Below are 19,197 nucleotides of genomic sequence, written 5' to 3'. Positions count from 1 at the left end.
GACATTAATAAATTTAAAAAGATAAGTTATCACAAGCTTTGTGCTTTGAAGCTCAATTCCTTAGCCAAACATCTTCAATTACTGAAAAAATCTTTACCAAAAGAATGTTATATAAAATCAATTTACTACCCATTAAGAACTTAAATTTTACAAAATGTAACCCAAAAAGCAAGGACATAAAGCCAAATACAGCACTTTGCATTGTTAGTTATACATGAATCAAGAATAAAAAAAAAAAAAAAAAAAAAAAAAAGGAAAAATTCAAGTTAATTCAAACATTGAAATACACCGAAACACTTTTTGAATTTATTAATATACAAAAGCCCAAAACTAAAATGACTTTAAAAAGTAAGTTTTATTAAAAAAAAAATAAAAAATTATTATATATATATATATATATAGCGCAATACTTTAAAACTGGGATATGCATAAATCCAAGTTTACTTCCCATAATCATGTAATAAAAACCATTTGTAAAAATATTTGGAAAGTACAATAAAAATGTAAATAGTATAGAGAGCAACTCTGTTTAAAGATTTTAAAAAAATAATCGATATAACACACTTTCTCAAAAACAAAACAGCCAGAAATTCAAGATTCCTTGAAAAACGTTCACCCAGAATCCTTAGACGAAACATTTTCAGGTTAAGGCTAGATCACTTGGCACCAAGGTTTTAAAATATCATCTGAAACTTGAACATTCCTGTAAAGAAAAAAAAAAAATCAAATCAATAATCAAACTTTAACAAGCATACAATTGTATAAATCAGTACATTTCACAACTAACAAACTGGGCGACAAAGCTCAAAAGCGGACCCTGCCACACGCTCCATAAACATCTAGTTTTGCAGTATACACTCTACATCTGGAGGCAACAGTGAAGAAATATGTCTTAAAATGTGAACATGAAAAATTCAGTTTGTGGAGCGAGATATTTCTACATCAATCCAATTCATACATAAATATGGTGGGTGGGTGTGTGGGCAAAGTATTATGTTAAAAACCTGTTGCAAGAGAATGAAACCATTCTGCACATCCAAATTCTACTATGTCACTTAAAAAAAGGACAATCACTGGGTCTAGTATATGGTCTCTGCCGTAATGTTAAAACAATGCGGCTGGAGTAGAGGGAAGTTTGAAAGAATTGACAGATACGTCCATGATAAACTCTAGAATGTGCATTCAAGCCCAAACTGTGTGCTACAATACAGTTAAAAGGAGCTGTAAAAAAAAAAAAAAAAAAAAAAAACCTCCCGTAAAAGAAGTCCTTTTGCTGTTGAGGAGGTCTTGTGTAGTCAAAATATCTGAAATTGTAAGATGAGCCTAATTAAACTGACACCACTCCAAAAAGAACCACATACCACAGGCAAGACTGAACAACATCCAAGTTTTGCAGCACATCTAAATTAAGTTAAATTACTAACTGTGAAGTCAAGTATTTCATATCAGAATATATACACACACCCACCCCACATTACTGAACAATCTTAAGATAACCAATTTTCAAATGTTGGTGTTGTATGAATAAATTCAAATTTTGCTAGCCATTAAGATATTGCCTTGCTAAAGCTTGTGGCCCCATGAAACTGGTAAACACCCAGCTTGTTTCAAGATGTTGTGAAGATACAAGATGGTCCATAAAACCCATCCTACTGGGTAACTGGACTCAAGTACTTTTACATTCCTTTCAATGTAAACTTTGATTAATGCAGAATGAAAAACCTACACATTTACTGTACATAAAAAAAAACCTTCATAAATATTTTCCTCCAAATATTCACAGCTCTTTCCTTGCTTTGGTCGATAACAAAATTAACGTTTCATATAATACAAGCACTGTATAGGTTTTTCTAAGTAAAAAAAAAGTTCAGCAGTACAACATACTCCACAGTAGGCTATAAAACCCAGGTCTCCATTGTTTTTGTTCACTTCACTCACTATTTGGTCTCTAAGGGGTGAGGAGAAACAGAAAAACCCCACAATTTAGGTGGACTGCAGGACTTCATTAACTGATTTGAAACTTGAAGCATTTTTTTTTTAAGCAACCTCAAGATACAGTTACTACATTAAGTAATTTTGCACCAGTGAGTCATATTTAAAATGAGTGATAAAAGTAAGCAATTGCATGCATTAGTAGACTACATTAAGTACACATTTTAATAGTACTTTAAAGAGTGATGTAGTTAAAAACTTCAAACATGTTTGGAGTGGGTAAATAGCTTTTATAGACACTAATTTCAAACTCACGCAATGTTAAAGTGACACTGATGTGCTATTATTAATTGTTGGTTGTGGAGGGTCTGTGACTAATTGTAGTTCCAATGGGTGTGTTTTTTTTTTTTTGTTTTTTTAAGTACTGGACGGTATATTCAAATCTGTCAAAGTCTCTAGAAAAAAAGTGTTGGTTGTTTCAGAACTTTAATATGGCTGCAAAGCTTAGGACCTGTTCTACATAATGTACAGATGTACAGCCATGAGGTTGTTTTAGTGCAACTTAAATACTGAGGACCTATTTGTTCATTATGCTTACCGAGCAGCATTTACAGGATTACTTCCTCTTAATTTCTGCATAATTTACAATTGTCATCCCTCAAGCAGAACAAATAGTAAACTGGAAAGCAGAGAGGCAATGTTTTAGGAATGGATGTTTTTAATATGCATTACTCCAATAAATATCACTTTTTTTAATTAAAGACAGCCAACCAAGTGTAACAGGATATTAAACTGATGACAGCTCATTTCTGTATAAGCAGCAGCAAGAGAAAGATGCCAGGTTTTCTTGCAGTTTTTCCCACAAAGGGTTAACATTCCTCTTTGCATAGTCAGACTTAAGTTCTGGCATTTCTAGGTTTACTCTAATGCACCCCAACCATCAACCAGGTATGAAAATTGTCTACATATTCAACAAGTCCATTCCCATGCTCCTCACTTGTTAAAATGACTCTTAAGACAGCTAGGGAAGTTATTACTTCATTTGCCAAGAAGAGTCAACTAAAGGTATGGTGCCACATACAATTCTGACTTACTCAATTTACTACACAGAAAGACTAGCAATACAAATACAGACTGATAATTATTTGTCCTTAAGGAAACTAACCTTTAGGTGATAAAAAGGTACAGAAGTTTCAAAAATCAATTTGTTTTCTTTCAGTAGGTACTTAACCAGTGGTCTTCAGATTTAGATGTAGATAGCTCAGTATTGTGGGGTACAGACTGGATATTTAGGCTGGGGGGCATAAGTATCCAGTTAAAAAAAATTAAATATAGTAAAACAATTACTAAAATTTAAGATGTAGCATGGAGGTTAAATTTAACAAGGTTGGAAACCTAATGTTTTCATTTTTTTCTTGGATCTGTTCTAATTGATTAATATACAAAAATAAACAAAAGGTCAAATCTAGAAAAGTGAAAAAATAAAAAGTTGAAAAAAATCAATTTCAACAATTCAGTATAGTATTCTTTAGATATTGAAGGAAGGCATAACAAGTCTCTTGAAACAAGTATAGCAATGTGGAAGTTGGGTTTAGGCTCACAGCAGATTCCCTTTTTACCCCCCATTGCTTTGTGGTGATACAATCCCCACTAGAAATTAATATAAATATATGTGCAATCTGCCTCTACCCGTCTAGTGTAATAGCAGCAGCTTAACTGTTCTGCCATTGTTTTGCGACATAAAAAAAAAGCATTAAGATCTTAAATCACTAGTGTTTGTGAAATGCAAAAAAAGATAATTCACTGGAGTCTACCCAATCCTGTTTCAAACAGGAAGAGGTAACTTTCTAATGCAAAAAAACCCCTGGACATTCTTTGGAATCTGAAGTATACTTGAGAAAAAGTCACTGCTTAGGACAATTTACCAAAACAAAAACCATCAAACAGCAGAATTAACATATCCTCATGGTTGCTCGGGAAAAGAGCCTATTTTGTCTATGCATGGCAAAGAAAGGCACTAACCCTGAGCAAAACCCCAAGCCTACTCAATATAAAAATTTATATAATCACCAGTTAACCTAAATTGGAAAAAAGCACCCCTCAAACACTAAATGAAACAAAATGTGTAAACATAACACAAAGCAACTAAGTGCAGGATTGAATGCCAAGAATATGGAGCCATATGACAAATGCACTATCCACAACAGCAGTGCATTTATTAAATGTACAGAAATGCGCATTTAAGGGGGTACAGTAAGGCAGTATCACAAAAATATCCCTTTTAAACTGAATTTGTTCAATAAAGCCAAAATCTAGTTTGTTGATATTAATTGGATTTGAGAATTATATGTTGCTCCACTGCACTCAAGAACTTCTGGACGTATACATGTTCAGTGATGCTGTCAGCAACATAGCTGTATTTAACTAGATTAAATTAAGCTGAAGTAGAAGGTTTCAACTAACAAGTCTAGGGTACTACCTATACGTTTTTTCCTCGTTGCTATAAACTGTTTGCAATATCCAAGACATATGCAAGGTATCTTTACAGGAAACACTAAAACAGACCCTGTATAAGAAAGTGTGAGGTTCTTTTTTATACTTTAAAAAAACCACCACACACAGTCTACCTAGGCTGAAAAATGTATCACAGATCGTGAGGCATTGTATTGCCACAACAATAAGTTACATAGAAGTTATATCCAATGAGAATTGTGTAAACCACATTAAGCAACTTTTTCACCTCACCTTTCTAAAGCCCCCAAGCAAATGTGTGCTCTGGGTACAATGAAATAAATGCAAAAAAGCTAAGCCATGATTTCTAAAAGCTCAACTGCAGCAATGAGAAGGACCACCATGACACTATCTTGCAATATGTGACAGAACAGGTTGCTTCAGATTTTTTTTTTTTTTTTTTTTTTAAATTGGTGTTCCAAGATAATGCCAATGCAATAGGGGGTATATACACTACTTATGTCATGCTTTTAAAGCATATGACAAAAGTTATTTCCATAGCTATAAACCAAACCCTACATGTCCAGATCCTATTGTGTATTAACTGCAGAAGACATACCTGACAATCCTGAATTGCTTCTGAACCAACTGCCTCCAAGGGGTAGGTTAATTTCACAAATGTTGTCAAAGATAGTAATTGATCTGACATATTAATGACAAGCAAGCAAAAAAATAAAAATATTCTAAAACGGAGCATGTGCTATGCTTGCTTCTTAATCAGACATGAACCTCAAAATGACCCAAGCCTATCCACAATTTCCTTTTTCAACTTTGTGTTTGTGCCAGGATTCTAAAATTTAACTTAATTGGAAACTTGAGAAGAAATACCTCATGAAGAACTAAAATGTTTTAAGTTTCCACAATGGCATAACATTTTACTTAAAATTTGTTCTTTGTAGTTCATTTGAGCATGTATACTGTTGGGGGAAATGGAGGGACTCTGATGATATGGTTTTAAACTGACACAACCCATGAGGTAGTCTGAATCTTAGTCTTAACGCCAATCACCTTCCATTTGAAACAAACTTCACCTTTTGGCAAGTATTGTACATCTGATGTGTTCTGTCCACTGAAATAAAAAAAAAAATGATAATGATTTAAGACAAAGTGCTACCACCATACAGTACCACATGGATAACAAAAGCAGGCAACCATAAAGGATTAAGAAACTTACATTTATTCAAAAGCCTGGTTTTGCATTGATAAACGTCAGGCTGAAATAACTATACAAACCTATGAGTCGACAATGGGAATAATTTTTGAATAATCTGCCCTTATGATGTCAGGAGATGTAGGACTCCAAGAAAACACCACTTTCAAAGAGTGCTTAAATGTGGTAAAATCCATGTAAATGAAGGCTAGAATAAGAAACTGTAGTTCAAACCTGGAAAAAGACATCTTTCATATTGAACCAAGGCTTCTGGGATTTATAAAAAAAAAAAAAAAAAAAAAAAAAAAAAAACCACCACACATTATCCCACAATGGATTTGTACTGGCAGCAACTGGATCCTTAAGAACTACAGCATCCAAATGCAGCCGAGACATCCTAATGAAGCAAGATTTCAGTACCAACCTGAAAAAAGCTACATGTTAGAAAACCTACGCTTACGTCAGTCTAAGAATATCTGCAGGTTTTATTTTTGTTTGGAATAAAAAGTTTTATTTTCTGAAATGGAATACATACAGACATAACAATACCACGTCAAAGTGTCAATAGTTCTACATTAATACATTTTTCTTTCCTGAAAATGAATTCAACTGCTCCCGTTTTCGGTTAACTGCATGTTTAACCTAAGTTTAGAAAATACGAACACAAAGTCGTGAAGCAGGAAGTATTGAGTACTAATCGACATACATCCTTGAAGAATGACTGCGTGATGTTAGAAGCAGGAGGTAACTATCAAGTGGGGGGGGGGGGGGGGGGGGCTCAGGTACCACGTGCTTTGCGATTAATTTCTTCTGGCGAAAATGCTTTTCACAATTCCTGGAGAATGTACCAATCTCTCCTTCGGACCATGTTGAATATAAAAGGGCACTACAGTAAGACAAACTTCTATAATCCTCTCCGAGTAACTCAATACTTATAAAACATGAATTAAACATAAGTTACAAATATACAGTGCCCGCTCATTAACCTCACAAAGCTTTTAGTACTTAAAAGTTAACATAAAACCAAAAAAAAAACTCCCAAAAGAAAAGGCATTCAAGCTACATCATTAAAGATTTTTATACAGAAATGTTGTAAGCTTTATCAGCGAGAAGATGTCATAAATGTGCGCCCTGTGAAGCATAAACGGTCGTTGTCGGACAGGAGGCACCGGCTTCTATTTGTATTAAAAAAAAAAAAAAGGCTGGTACGCACTGTATTCGCTGGCTCTTTAGCTCGGGTAGCGAGTACCCTACCTGTGTCACCCAGCTTGAAATCGAGACCTCCTTTGCTCTTACCAGTGGGTTGCGGAAGGGAATGGGGGGAAAAAAAATAAAGTTCCGGTCCAGTCCAAATCATTTTCAGAGTTTTTCGTGGAAAGTCGATTTTTCTGAATGGGGGATTGCTCGGGTGCTTGTAGCACAGCAGCAAATGTTCGCATAAATGCGCTCAGTAGGGGGCTCCATAACCCCCTCTGCTGTAGCCGCCACCTCTAGAATACTGCGTGCCACTTCGCCCCGAGTAGCTGCCTTTCACTGCTCCGTATTCGGAAGGCTGCTGCCCGTAACTGCTACTAAAGTCACTGTAGCCATTTCCATAGCCTCCCACTTGGCTATCCCCATAGCCACTACCATAACTGGTACTGTAACCGCTTCCGTAGCTAGTATTAGCACCGCCATAACCGTCACCGTAGCCGCCGCTGTAACTCGAATAGGAGCTGCCTCCTCTTCCGCCTCCAAAGCCATTTTGGGTTCTACCGGTTCCACGCCCTCCTCGTCCACGACTGCCTCCACGGGATGTCGTCGCAGCCTGCATCTCCTGCTTAGAGAGGGCCTTTTTAACCTCGATCTTATGTCCATTGATTGTATGATACTTTAACACAACAGCCTTGTCTGCGGAGTCGTGGTCATCAAAGTAAACAAAGCCAAAGCCTCTCTTCTTGCCTGTATTTTTATCGCCAATCACTTCGGCCTTCTCGATGGAGCCAAACTGAGAAAAGTAATCACTCAGGTGCTGCTCATCCACGTCCTCTTTCAGGCCTCCCACAAATATCTTCTTCACTTTTGCGAGGGCTTCTGGCTTTCCAGCGTCTTCCCGCGCCACGGCTCTCTTCAGCTCCACATTATTACCGTCCACCACATGCGGACGAGCCGCCATTGCTGCATCTGCTTCAGCTGGAGTCGAATAACTGACAAAGCCGAAACAGCGGGAACGTTTCAGTTGCTGGTTTTGAACTACCACGCAGTCGGTGAGCGTTCCATACTGTTCAAAATGTTTCCGAAGTCCGTCATCGGTAGTGTTGATGTTTAATCCACCGATGAACAATTTACAGAGTTGATTTTCCATTTTCTAACAAACCCTTGCCGGTGTCTCCTCGTGCACTATTACGGACTGCTTTTGTTCGCTGTTATAAAGAAAGGCAGAAGGGCGTGTCTTGTGGCGTACAATGCGCACGTGCAAATCCTTTAACTGCTACAGTAACCAATCACACATCAGTTTGTTACATCGTGGTCGTCTAGGCGCCGTGTCCATTTGCCAATTGGCGACGACATTTTGATTTGTTGTAGTCAAAAAAAATCTTAAAACCACATGTACTTACAATATTAACAAACTAAGAATAGCTTTAAGTATTGTGTTTCTCGAAAGGATTTCACGTGTAATGAATTGTCACTGAGCAAACCTCCCAGCATAACGTCGTGAGCAATACTATGTTGAAGAAGCCAGCTTTGCGCGTGTTTATTTTCACTTTACAGTGTAATTGAGTATCAAATCGTGTTTCACTTACACTCAAGTCACATTAAATATATCTACAATCTGCAGTGACTGTAAGCACACTGCATAACCTACCTTGAAGATATATAGGTGTTCGGTCAGAGAGACACACGGAGTAGTTTTAAGTATACGAAACTATGAAACGCATTTCAATCAAGACTTCGTGCCAAAAGCAACATGGGCCCGTTTAACGCAACTTGCCTTTTTGATCCATCATCCTCACAGTGGTACGGTGGCCGGGGGGTGGTTTGGCGGGTCTTAGGCAGGTTTAAACACTTCATCATTACATTCTTTTAATATTAAGCCCAGATCCACGTTTATACATAGACATCCATAAATGAGGCTAAAAACTCCGTTACAGTGAAAACTTAGAAACGGCCCGAGTTCGAATTCTGCCCTCGGTTGTTGTCGATGTCAATTCTTTATGGTCCTTTCTAAAGACGTACGGTGGCTTAAAATAGGACTATTTGACTGGCTGTGTGCGGCAACGTGCGCTGCGGGTAAAGGGCTCCATTTCCAAATTGTTACCTTGTGCCTGATATTGCTGGTGTACACCGGGGCAGACTGCGGGCCCACGCGATCTTAAATTGCATCAAGCAGGCTTGAGAATGTTATCTATTTGTGTTCAGTTCAGTGTGAGGATGTCATATAGTAAAGATTAGATCTTAGTTAAACAAACTGTATTAATACCATGGGAAAATTAAAATGCATACATAAGTGGAAACGTAACAAAAACAAGAATAATCACAGGACGTACAAATACATCCAATCAATTAATCGTTAAATTCTAAATTAAGGCAGTGTAGAATATGAAATTTAGTTACACGTTAAGACAGTGTTATCAAACTATTTGACCGATTTAGGTTTGCTTTAGAACCTTATCAATAGAATGTTTCATTACTGTAATTAAAATTTCACAGAATTTAATTGACCAATCAATCTGAGACATGATGTGTCTGTTTTGGGCTGAATCAGTAGCAGTAATGGAATTCTTCATAATTATACCTTTTATTTTTTTGGGCAGGAAAATCATTTAAAATAAATTTGAAGTAACTGAACCAAGATGGTGCAGTAGTAGTATTATCAAATATTTACCACATACAGTGAAATTCTTGCTTGCATATCCAACTAACATACTACTTCTCAGCACCATGATAACCAAGAATGTATTAAATTACATAATTTAATTTTAGTAATGAAAACACAAATCAGTCTATTTGATGTAATTGTTATGCCCATTTCCATATCACTTGCACAATATCCTCAATCCTTGTGGTAAAAAAGTGATAAACTCCAGTATACAGTAGTTAGCCTAATGAGGTCTTAGTTGCACAGCTACACAGGCACAGTTGCCCTAGTGCAGGGGTAGGCAACGTCGGTCCTGGTGAGCCGCAGTGGCTACAGGTTTTCATTCCAACCCAATTGCTTAATTAGAAACCAATCATTGCCAATCTCAAACCTTATTTAATTTTATGGCTTGTTAGTCTGTGCAATGTAAGGCTCTTATATCGTAGATTTTTTTTCCTTTCCAAAGATATCATCCAAATGATATGAAGCCTAAAACAGATCATTTTCAGTCTGTCACATTTTTCTATTAAGTGTTTTATTAAATCAAACAGTGCATGATGAACACACACAGATGTAATTGGAAAAAAGCTAGCTGGAGAACTGCTGGCTGCTTTGTCTTTTACATCTTATTGCTAATAAGGATCAATTAAAACACTGAATGCAGCAGTTTAAGATTGAAATAAGCAATTAAGGTTGGAGAACCTTAACAAGCGAGACCACTAAAATGAAGCATCAAAATGTCACTTAAGCAATATGTGCTTCATCAGCAATAATTCAGTTCTCGTTAAGGAACTGGGTTGGAACAAAAACCTGCACATACTGCGGCTCACCAGAACCGACGTTGCCTACCCCTGCCCTAGTGTCACTACGGTGCAAATTAAAAGGTGGAATGAATTCCCAGACTGGTGGACGTAGCTCCAGAAGTGTGTATTCCAGCTCAGTGGTCAGAGTAGAGCAATAAAATTATCTTAGAATTTGTATGGGAGAGCACAGATTATAAGATTTAAAAAAAATTAAGTTTTTAACTTTTATTCTAAACAAACTAAAATAACTTATGCAATGGACTGATCACATAAACTGCTAATAGTGTTTGGTAAATATCAAAATCCAAATGCAGTCAGATTCAGAGTAAAAATCTACTCCTTGAGAAAGATGACTAAATGACAGAATTACAGAACTGCTTTGTATTGTCATGGATTTCTGTATATATATATATATATATATATATATATATGAATGGAAGAGAAGGTCTGTGATACGGTTTGCATATTTGCAGTTGGAGATCCACAAAGGGAGAAAAAAGCTCAGGAATAAAACTATTTTATGATACGTGATTCGTTTTTTCTCCCTTTGTGGATCTCCAACTGCAAATATATATATATATATATTTTTTTTTTTTTTTTTTTTTTTTTTAATTCAATAAATCTATAGAAAAGCAGCAAGTGAACTCTTTGTCTACTCAGAACGACTCAGGTAGAACAAACAGGTTCCTAGTCTCCTAATTTTATATAGACATACAGTAGATAAGAAAAACAGCTAAAAAGTAGTAAATTATCTTATAGACTGTGGAAAGTTGCCTAGAAAGTTAGAAACCTAAAGTACACAACTTATCACACAATGAAATCCATGCCATCTTTTAGCTGAAGCTAAAGAAAATTCTTTTTTCTATAATAGCAATACAAAGAAAAAAATAATAATTTATTTCACAGTATATTTGGAATAATTTAATGTAATATTTGTTCCACATAATATAAAGTATGAAAAGGAATAAAATATAGTGCTTAGAGTATAAATACATGCAAAAAAGGACACACCAACTCTCAAAGTTGTACAGAGAAACACAACCAAGTCCAACTTGGGACTATAAGGCCTCGTCTGCTGGGACAGGCTAAGGAAATGAAAACTGTTTGGTGCTTAATAGACAAGGCTACTTTAGGACCTTATCCACATTTTTAAAAATTAAAAATGGAATGATAAACGTTATCCAATAAAATTGTTTTACCTAAGTGGTGAATCACATATTTGAGAAATACATTTAAGATGGAATCCAGCAATTGTTTCTTCACAGAAAGAGTAGCAGGAATATGGACCAAACTACCAAATTATATAGAAGAAACAGAAACCTTTATAAAATGTATTTTGATTAGATAAAGCTAACAAGTTAGCTTAACTGTTAGCTAAGTATATTTGAACATTTGACTAAGGTATTTGTCTTTATCCAAGGCAGCTTCCGAGTTCAGAATATCCTAAAACTACTATCCATCCATCCATTATCCAAATCGCTATATCCTAACACAGGGTCACGGGGGTCTGCTGGAGCCAATCCCAGCCAACATGGGGCGTAAGGCAGGAACAAATCCCAGGGCAGGGCGCCAGCCCACCACAGTCCTAAAACTACTAAAAAAAACACATTTAATTGCTGAAAATGAATCAGCAAACACTGAATTGTTGTCATTAGCTGTTTTTTTATGGCAAAGTAATGTTCACTGGTATAACAACTAAAATGTGATGAATGTGGTGAAAGCACATACCATACGTTTGTGAATGGTACAGGAGTAATGATCTTAAGTTATGAGTAATTACGACAGTTAAGGTCAGTCTAGCTCAATGCACAAAGGAATAAGCAACAACTATGTATGATCACTTATATGATGAACCTTGAGAACAATATAAGAAAGGGTGCTTTACAGGGCTTCAGTTCATCATCAGTTGGAACACATTTTGAAAATTACAGTATCAGTAGACTGTGACATTTCAAAATTAAATTGGACTACTAAATATTACTCTTCAGTAACGTAACTGTTATTAACTAACTGATGTCTCCTTCATATCCTGATGCAAACATTAATCTCCTGTGAGCAACAACAAGCCCACATCCTCTTGGCTTTTGTCTATAGTTACCTATTATATCAGTGTTCCCACTTTCATATCTACACATTTAAAGTGTTTTACTAAAAGAATAGTAGTACATATAAACTTTCAGGTGCTCAGGAGTCACATGTGCATGCTTTCCATTTTTTTTCTTTACAGTTGCATGCAAAAGAATTCAATCCCCTTGAAAGTCATCATAATTTTCTGCTTGACACTCAAGGGGCCTGAATACTTTTTGCACATCACTATAGGTACATCTTGACCCCTAAACGGAAAACCCAAACAAGTGCTGAGCAGTAGACCATAACAGGCTTGGTTTAAAAAAAAAAGGGCGAAGAGTTCACTTAGTGCTTATATTGTTGCTCATATTCTCACTCAGCATGTGAAATATTAGACTATGTAGCTACCTATATAAGCTATGATTTGTCCCAGTTCTACTGATTTATTTACAACAAATTATTTCTCTATAGTTATTTTATTGTAAATGTTGGAAGGAAAATTTGACTTGTCACTCCTTATTATAAATAAATGGGGAATTTGTAAATGTCCATTTCTGTAGAGAGTGAGGATCAGCCAACATACACAGCAGTAGGACAGTCAAACTGATACTCATTCTGTGATGCTCAGAGGCAGTGTCTACTATTTTAAAGATGATTCCAGAGATGATTGCTTTGCCTAAACATTTTTTATTTAATGCAGTGAATGTTAAAGGTTTAATTTGCTTAACTCAGTCTAATCTGTGCTATACCGATAGTTTCTACAGAAGACTGAGATACAATGATACTGCCTACATTAGCCAGGTTGTAATTAGAAAAGCAGAAGGACAAACAAATGTTAATAATCTCTTAATACTACACAAAAATATTCAATTTATATTTATATATAGAGAAGCCATGAGCACAAACTCCACTGGCTCCCTTGGCTTGCTTCTTTTCTGAGATAGCTGACTACTTCAAAACGTGAAGATTATGCAAGGTGTCCCTTTAGATGAACTGAATATATTTACTATATGTTTCAAATATGTTTCTCATACTCTTTAATAAACATTGTTACAAGATTTGAAATGGAGGTTTCTGAGCTGCAGTTGGCAGGCCAAAACAATTAGGACTAGGAATTCTGCCATTAAAGAAATGTCAGGGTTCTAGAGTTCATGTGTATATTTTTCATTTCCATTTAATCTTTTTAAGATTTTTTTTTTTATTATTTTGTACACTCCAGTTTTCTGCCATATCCCAATGCATCTAAGATAGTGTGTAGTGATATTACAAAGGCCTAGTATGAATTGGTGTGTGCCTTGCAATGAACTGCCATTCTGTCCAGTGTTGGTCTTTACCTTACACGTTTTTCTGCTGGGATAGGCTACTGTAAAACAAGTTCAGAAAAAGAAGGATGTTACAATTAATATAATTAGGCTTTAATAGCAAATCAACACCAAACTTGCTAAATAATGCTAATATAGACACTTAGATTATATAGATATATTTACTATACTTTGAGTGGTATTAACAATAAAATAAAATTATTTTTAAGAAAATAACAATATTTACGTATCATATTTAACATTTGGTGATCTAGTCTTTAAAAGCTTCAACACAGGTGTTAAGACATTTTGCACAACAGGCAGTAGTTAATGAATCCTACCACTAACACTGTGTGACCCTGAGCAAGTCACTTAACTCACCTGTACTCCATTTGAAAAAACAAAAGAAATGTAACCAACATCTCAAATGTTGTGCCTCTTTTTGGATAAAACCCTTAGCCAAATAAATACATGTAAATAAAAATGTCAATGTATTGAAAGACAGCTCGTTACTCATGTATCTCCTGTAATTGATGAAAAGGATTGTGCATTTGAATTTGAAATGAAGTCGTTCTCGCTACCCTTAAAATGTGTGAGGTATGAACAGTTGAATATAAATAGTCTGACAATGTTTTTGTAAATCCTTTCATCGAGTATGTTTAGAGTTGAAATGATTTAAATAAAATGCCTGCTAACCTCAAATTAAAATTTACCAAATCCCCAAATTTACTGTATCTAAAAGGCATTCAAAAACGTCTTCATTCGGCCTGGATTCATATTCACAGAACACACACAATTTTTCAAACCACCTGATTTCAGCACTTTTTTTCCATGCCAGGAGGTACAAGAAAAACACAAGGAAAATGATCACATTCCAAGGGATTCATGCAGCCACATTTTTAAAAGTTTAAATTAAAATTGTCTTGAAAGGCTTCATTTACGGTTTCAGGAAAATAGCATATTCACTTGTATCATGTTCAAAATATTTTTCATCTGACAAGTAATATATTAATTGTATTCCTCAATTACAACACAAAGCATATTTTTTAACTTACTACTAATTTGAACTTTTTGAAATATGGGGTGTAATGAAAAATATTCATCATTTAATGTAATCCTTCTTATCTACCAATTTTTAATTTTAGTATTTACAACTACATTACCAAAAAAGTACTGATGCTATGTAAAATGTAAACGAAAAGAGAATTTCATGATTTGCAAATCACGTAAACCCTATGTTTACTTGAAAATAGTACAAAGACAACATATCCAATGTTAAAACTGAGAAATTGTATTGTTTTTTTAAAGATTTGTGCTCATTTAGAATTTGATGCCAATAACACGTTTCAAAAAAATTAGGACAGGGAAATGTTTACCACTGAGTTGCATCACCTTGTCTTTTAAAAACTCGGTAAATGTTTGGGAACCGAGAAGACCAATTGCCGTAGCTTTGAAAGTGAAACGTAATCTCATTCTTGCCCGATATAAGATATCAGCTGCTCAGTGGTTCAGAGTCTCATTTGTCGTATTTGTTGCTTCATAATGTGCCAAATGTTTTCATGGGTGACAGGTGTGAACTACAGGCAGCCCAGTGTAGTACCCAGACTCTTTTGCTGTGGAGCTATACTGTTGTGATATATGCAAAATGTGGTTTGCCATTGTCTTGCTGAAATAAGCAAGGCCTTCCATGAAAAAGACATCATCTGGATGGCAGTATATATTGCTCCAAAACCTGTATATATTGTTTAGTGTTAATTATGGTGCATTCACAGATGTGTAAGCTACCCAATGCTACATGCACTGATGCTGGCTTCTGAAATGTGCTGATAACAAGCAAGATGGTCCCTCTTCTAGCCCAGAGGACATAGTGCCCATAGGATTTCTAAAAAATAATTTCAAATTTTTATTTCTCAGACCACAGCAGACTTCTACTTTGCCTCGGTCCATCTTAAATGACCTTAAGCCTGTAGAAGGGGACAGTGTTTCTGGATCATGTGTGCATATATATATATATATTTATATATATATATATTTATATGGTTTCTTCTTCATATTGTAGAGGTTTAACTTGCAATTGTAGACACAGTTACGAACTGTGTTCACATAAAATGCTTTTCGTAAAGGTTGCTGACCCCATTCAGTGGTTTCCACTACAGAATCATGTGTTTTTAATGCAGTGCCACCTGAAGGCCTGAAGTTCATGGCTACCCAATATTGGTTTTCGGCATTGTTCTTTGCATCCAGAGATTTCTCTAAATATTTTAATGATATTAGGTACCATAGATGATGAAATCCCCAAATTATTTACCATTTTATGTTGAGTCACATTATTCTTAAATTGTGGCACCACTTACCTCTGCAATCTTTCAATGAGTGGTGAACCACTCCCCATCTTTACATCTGATAATCCACCAATTTTTTCCCCCACATTAAACATTTTTATTTAACTATGGGTTTGAATGAATTAAACAATTGTTTCTAATTGAATTTTATACAGCATTCCATTTTTTTTAAAGTAGTAATTTTATAAAGATTGAGTATCCTTCATTACATATTTTTCATATAATTGCCAATGCATGTCACAATCCAGATAAAGAAAACAAGTCCAAAGTCATTTACTATTAATCCTATATGCTGCAGTCTACCCATCCATCTTTTAAACCCACTTCATCCTGAGCAGAACTGCAGGAAGACTATCCCAAAAAGTTGCACAAGCAAGGCAGAAACAATCCCTGGTCAGGGTGCTAGTCCATTGCAGGGCAAACTCGAACACACACACACGGTGGCCTGGCAATGGTAAATTGGCCCCGGTATGCGTCTTGGACTGTGGTAAACCCAGAAAGACTGAGGGAAAACAGGCAAACCCCACACTAAGTGGACCCAGAATGTTCCTTCCGAGAGGCAGCAACCGCTACCAATGTGTAGTCAATAGTGAGATTTCACAATAGTATGCAAACAGAAGGTGGCACTGTGGTTAGCATGTCTGCTTTATACTACCTGGGGCAGAATGTAAGGTACAAGTTTTCAACCACGATGTGCATGGCATTGTAAAGGAGTAACAAAGTTGGCTTTGTAGTAGTAAATGTGGCAGACTGCAGCAGTGTCCCCATGTACTGGTTTGGCATTTCCATCCTGAGGAGGAGTGGGCCGTACCCCATAACTCTAAGCTGGGTTAAAATGGAAAATTAAACATAGATCCAAATAAACATAAATGTGAATCACCAGCCCATAATCTTGCTTTATATTAAACTACTAAAAATTGGAGACACAACCTGCAAACTTTCTACAGTGAGGAATATACTGTAAAGCTTAAAGTCTGAAACTATGACAACTTTCTGAAAAAGAAACTTGTAATAAATAACACAAGTAACTTCTGTGTAGCAGTACTTCAACTCTCTCTCCCCCCATGTTACATAAACGTGCAGCTTGGCAATCAAGAACTTTATTACCATCACAATCATGACACAGTGGTTATTAAAATGGATGAAGTTCTTATATATATATATATATATATATATATATATATATATATATATAACCAAATGCCAGACTAATTAACCTGCAGTTCCCTCTACTGCATTTCACTAATGCTCTTCTAGGACCAGAGAAAGCCATTTAGGACTATGCAACCACTACAGATACAAAACGCAAGATAAAATTTGTGCCCTGGCAATTTATTTTTTCTTAAAGCTGCAAAAAAAGCCGTGTAAACATATCCAGATTAGTAAACGAACATTGTGAAAACAAAAGAGACACGATAAGAAAAGTTCAATGTGTTTATTGGACTGAAACAGGTTAAAAATAAAATTAAAAAAAAAAACAACACTCCCAACACAATAGGAAAGGTATATCATTTGCAATTAGCAAAAACGAGAGTGATCATCTTTCCCCTTAAAATATACAAAAGAATAAAATTACAAAATGCTGCTCCCCCCACACCTTTTCATACAATACAAATCCGTTAAAATAAAACATGAATGCATCTTTACCATCCAAACACACAATAAGGACTTATAAAACAATTATTGACAAGTTACTGAAATTTTTTAAAAAGTATTTTTCAAAAAGACAAAGGTACGTGAAACATTAAAATGTCCATACTGTATTCTCTTAAACTAAACAAAAATGATTGCTAACCGAGGTGAAATTCGCGGTGCAATACGGCATAAAAGCGGGGGGCATATCAAAATAATCGATCCCGTAAGTAAAAAAATTTGGCGCCAGAAAATCATATAATTTGCTTCCGGTCAAAAGGCAATACAATGAAGGAGATTTCAGTAAGTTCCCCCGTACCCACCACCCCTGCTATAGCTGGCACCACCACCTCGTGAGTAAGGTGCAGTACTCCTGCCCGAATAGCTACTCCCCTTAATCGCTCCGTAGCCGGAAGTCTGCTGTCCATAGCCACCGCCAAAGTCACTGTACATGCTCCCATTTCCATATCCACTACCCATCTGGTCACCATAACCGCTGTACCCGAGACTGCTTCCATATCCGTAGCTATCACTTCCACCGTAGCCGCCGCCATAGCCGCCGCTGCTGCTGCTGCTGCTGAAGCCTCCATAACCATTATCCTGTGGCCTTCCAGGGCCTCCCCGACCTCCTCGACCCCGTCCACCACCGCGAGCAGTGGCTGCTTGAATCTCCTGCTTCGAAAGGGCTTTCTTTACTTCTACTTTGTGTCCGTTGATCGTGTGGTATTTCAGCACAACAGATTTGTCAGCAGAGTCGTGATCATCGAAGTAGACAAATCCGAAACCTCGCTTCTTACCGGTGTTTTTGTCGCTTATCACCTCGACTTTCTCGATTGAACCAAACTTGGAAAAATAATCATTTAAATGCTCATCTTCGACATCATCTTTCAGACCTCCGACAAATATTTTCTTTACTTTAGCCAGGGCCTCTGGTTTGCCGGCCTCCTCTCTCGACACGGCTCTCTTCAGCTCCACATTATTACCATCCACCACATGTGGACGGGCCGCCATAGCTGCGTCGGCCTCCTCCGGAGTCGAGTAAGTGACAAAGCCGAAGCACCGGGAACGCTTCAGGTGCTGGTTCTGGACTACCACACAGTCAGTGAGCGTCCCATACTGTTCGAAATGCTTTCGCAGTCCATCATCGGTAGTCTGGACATTCAATCCACCGACAAAAAGCTTGCAAAGTTGATTCTCCATTGCTAATATAAAATGAGCACTCGAGGTTCGTGCGTTAAACTTACAATACCGGCGGGCTGCCTCTCTGTTTAAACGAAAGCGAGGCACGCAAGGCGTCAGAACGTACGTAATACGCAAAGTATTCCCGCCTACTTCCCCTCCCCCAAATACCCACAGCTCTGTTCGCTAGAACATGTAGATGGCTGTCGTCTTTTGAGGGAAGTAAGGTTTAAAATGGGGTTATAGATTAAGACAAAACACTTTAAAATAGTAATGAAATTACGTTAAATGTATATTGTACTATATACTGTTTAGTATTAGTTTTCACTTCTATTTAAAACAATATTTTTTTACATGGGGATAATAGAAATGTTACGTTTCTGTGTTCGTCACTTTCAGTTTTCTGGTAATTACTCATATATGTAGATTTATTAAAAACGTG

The 19,197-nt window shown here is 36.4% G+C and overlaps 2 protein-coding genes across 3 annotated transcripts; both read right to left on the bottom strand.

Annotated features, from left to right (window-relative positions):
* Positions 1 to 555: 555 nt before the first annotated feature.
* Positions 556 to 8,015, bottom strand: LOC114660330 (heterogeneous nuclear ribonucleoprotein A0-like). 2 transcript variants are annotated; one of them, XR_003717704.2, is made up of 2 exons: positions 6,848 to 8,015; positions 556 to 703 (listed from the first exon to the last, which is right to left on the bottom strand). XR_003717704.2 is itself a non-coding variant. In XM_028812960.2 (1 exon), exon 1 carries the CDS (start codon positions 7,935 to 7,937, stop codon positions 7,041 to 7,043), a length of 897 nt encoding a protein of 298 aa, XP_028668793.1. In that variant the 5' UTR covers positions 7,938 to 8,015; the 3' UTR covers positions 6,077 to 7,040. The 2 variants fall into 2 exon arrangements, 1 of the variants encoding a protein (XP_028668793.1); XM_028812960.2 differs by lacking the exon at positions 556 to 703 and having other exon boundaries at positions 6,077 to 8,015.
* A 9,349-nt stretch (positions 8,016 to 17,364) lies between these two features.
* Positions 17,365 to 18,863, bottom strand: LOC114660329 (heterogeneous nuclear ribonucleoprotein A0-like). The gene has a single exon (XM_028812959.2). The coding sequence runs from the start codon at positions 18,774 to 18,776 to the stop codon at positions 17,877 to 17,879; it is 900 nt and encodes a 299-aa protein (XP_028668792.1). The 5' UTR covers positions 18,777 to 18,863; the 3' UTR covers positions 17,365 to 17,876.
* Between the last annotated feature and the right edge of the window lie 334 nt (positions 18,864 to 19,197).

This window comes from Erpetoichthys calabaricus, chromosome 11 (genome assembly GCF_900747795.2).
Source record: "Erpetoichthys calabaricus chromosome 11, fErpCal1.3, whole genome shotgun sequence".
Lineage (NCBI taxonomy): Eukaryota > Metazoa > Chordata > Cladistia > Polypteriformes > Polypteridae > Erpetoichthys > Erpetoichthys calabaricus.
The sequence above is the reverse complement of the archived record's forward strand: the minus strand, read 5'-3'. Positions and strand labels throughout refer to the sequence as shown.

Excerpts from the sequence above, each read along its gene's own strand:
- LOC114660330 (XM_028812960.2), bottom strand. The coding sequence starts at position 7,937 with ATGGAAAATCAACTCTGTAAATTGTTCATCGGTGGATTAAACATCAAC.
- LOC114660329 (XM_028812959.2), bottom strand. The coding sequence starts at position 18,776 with ATGGAGAATCAACTTTGCAAGCTTTTTGTCGGTGGATTGAATGTCCAG.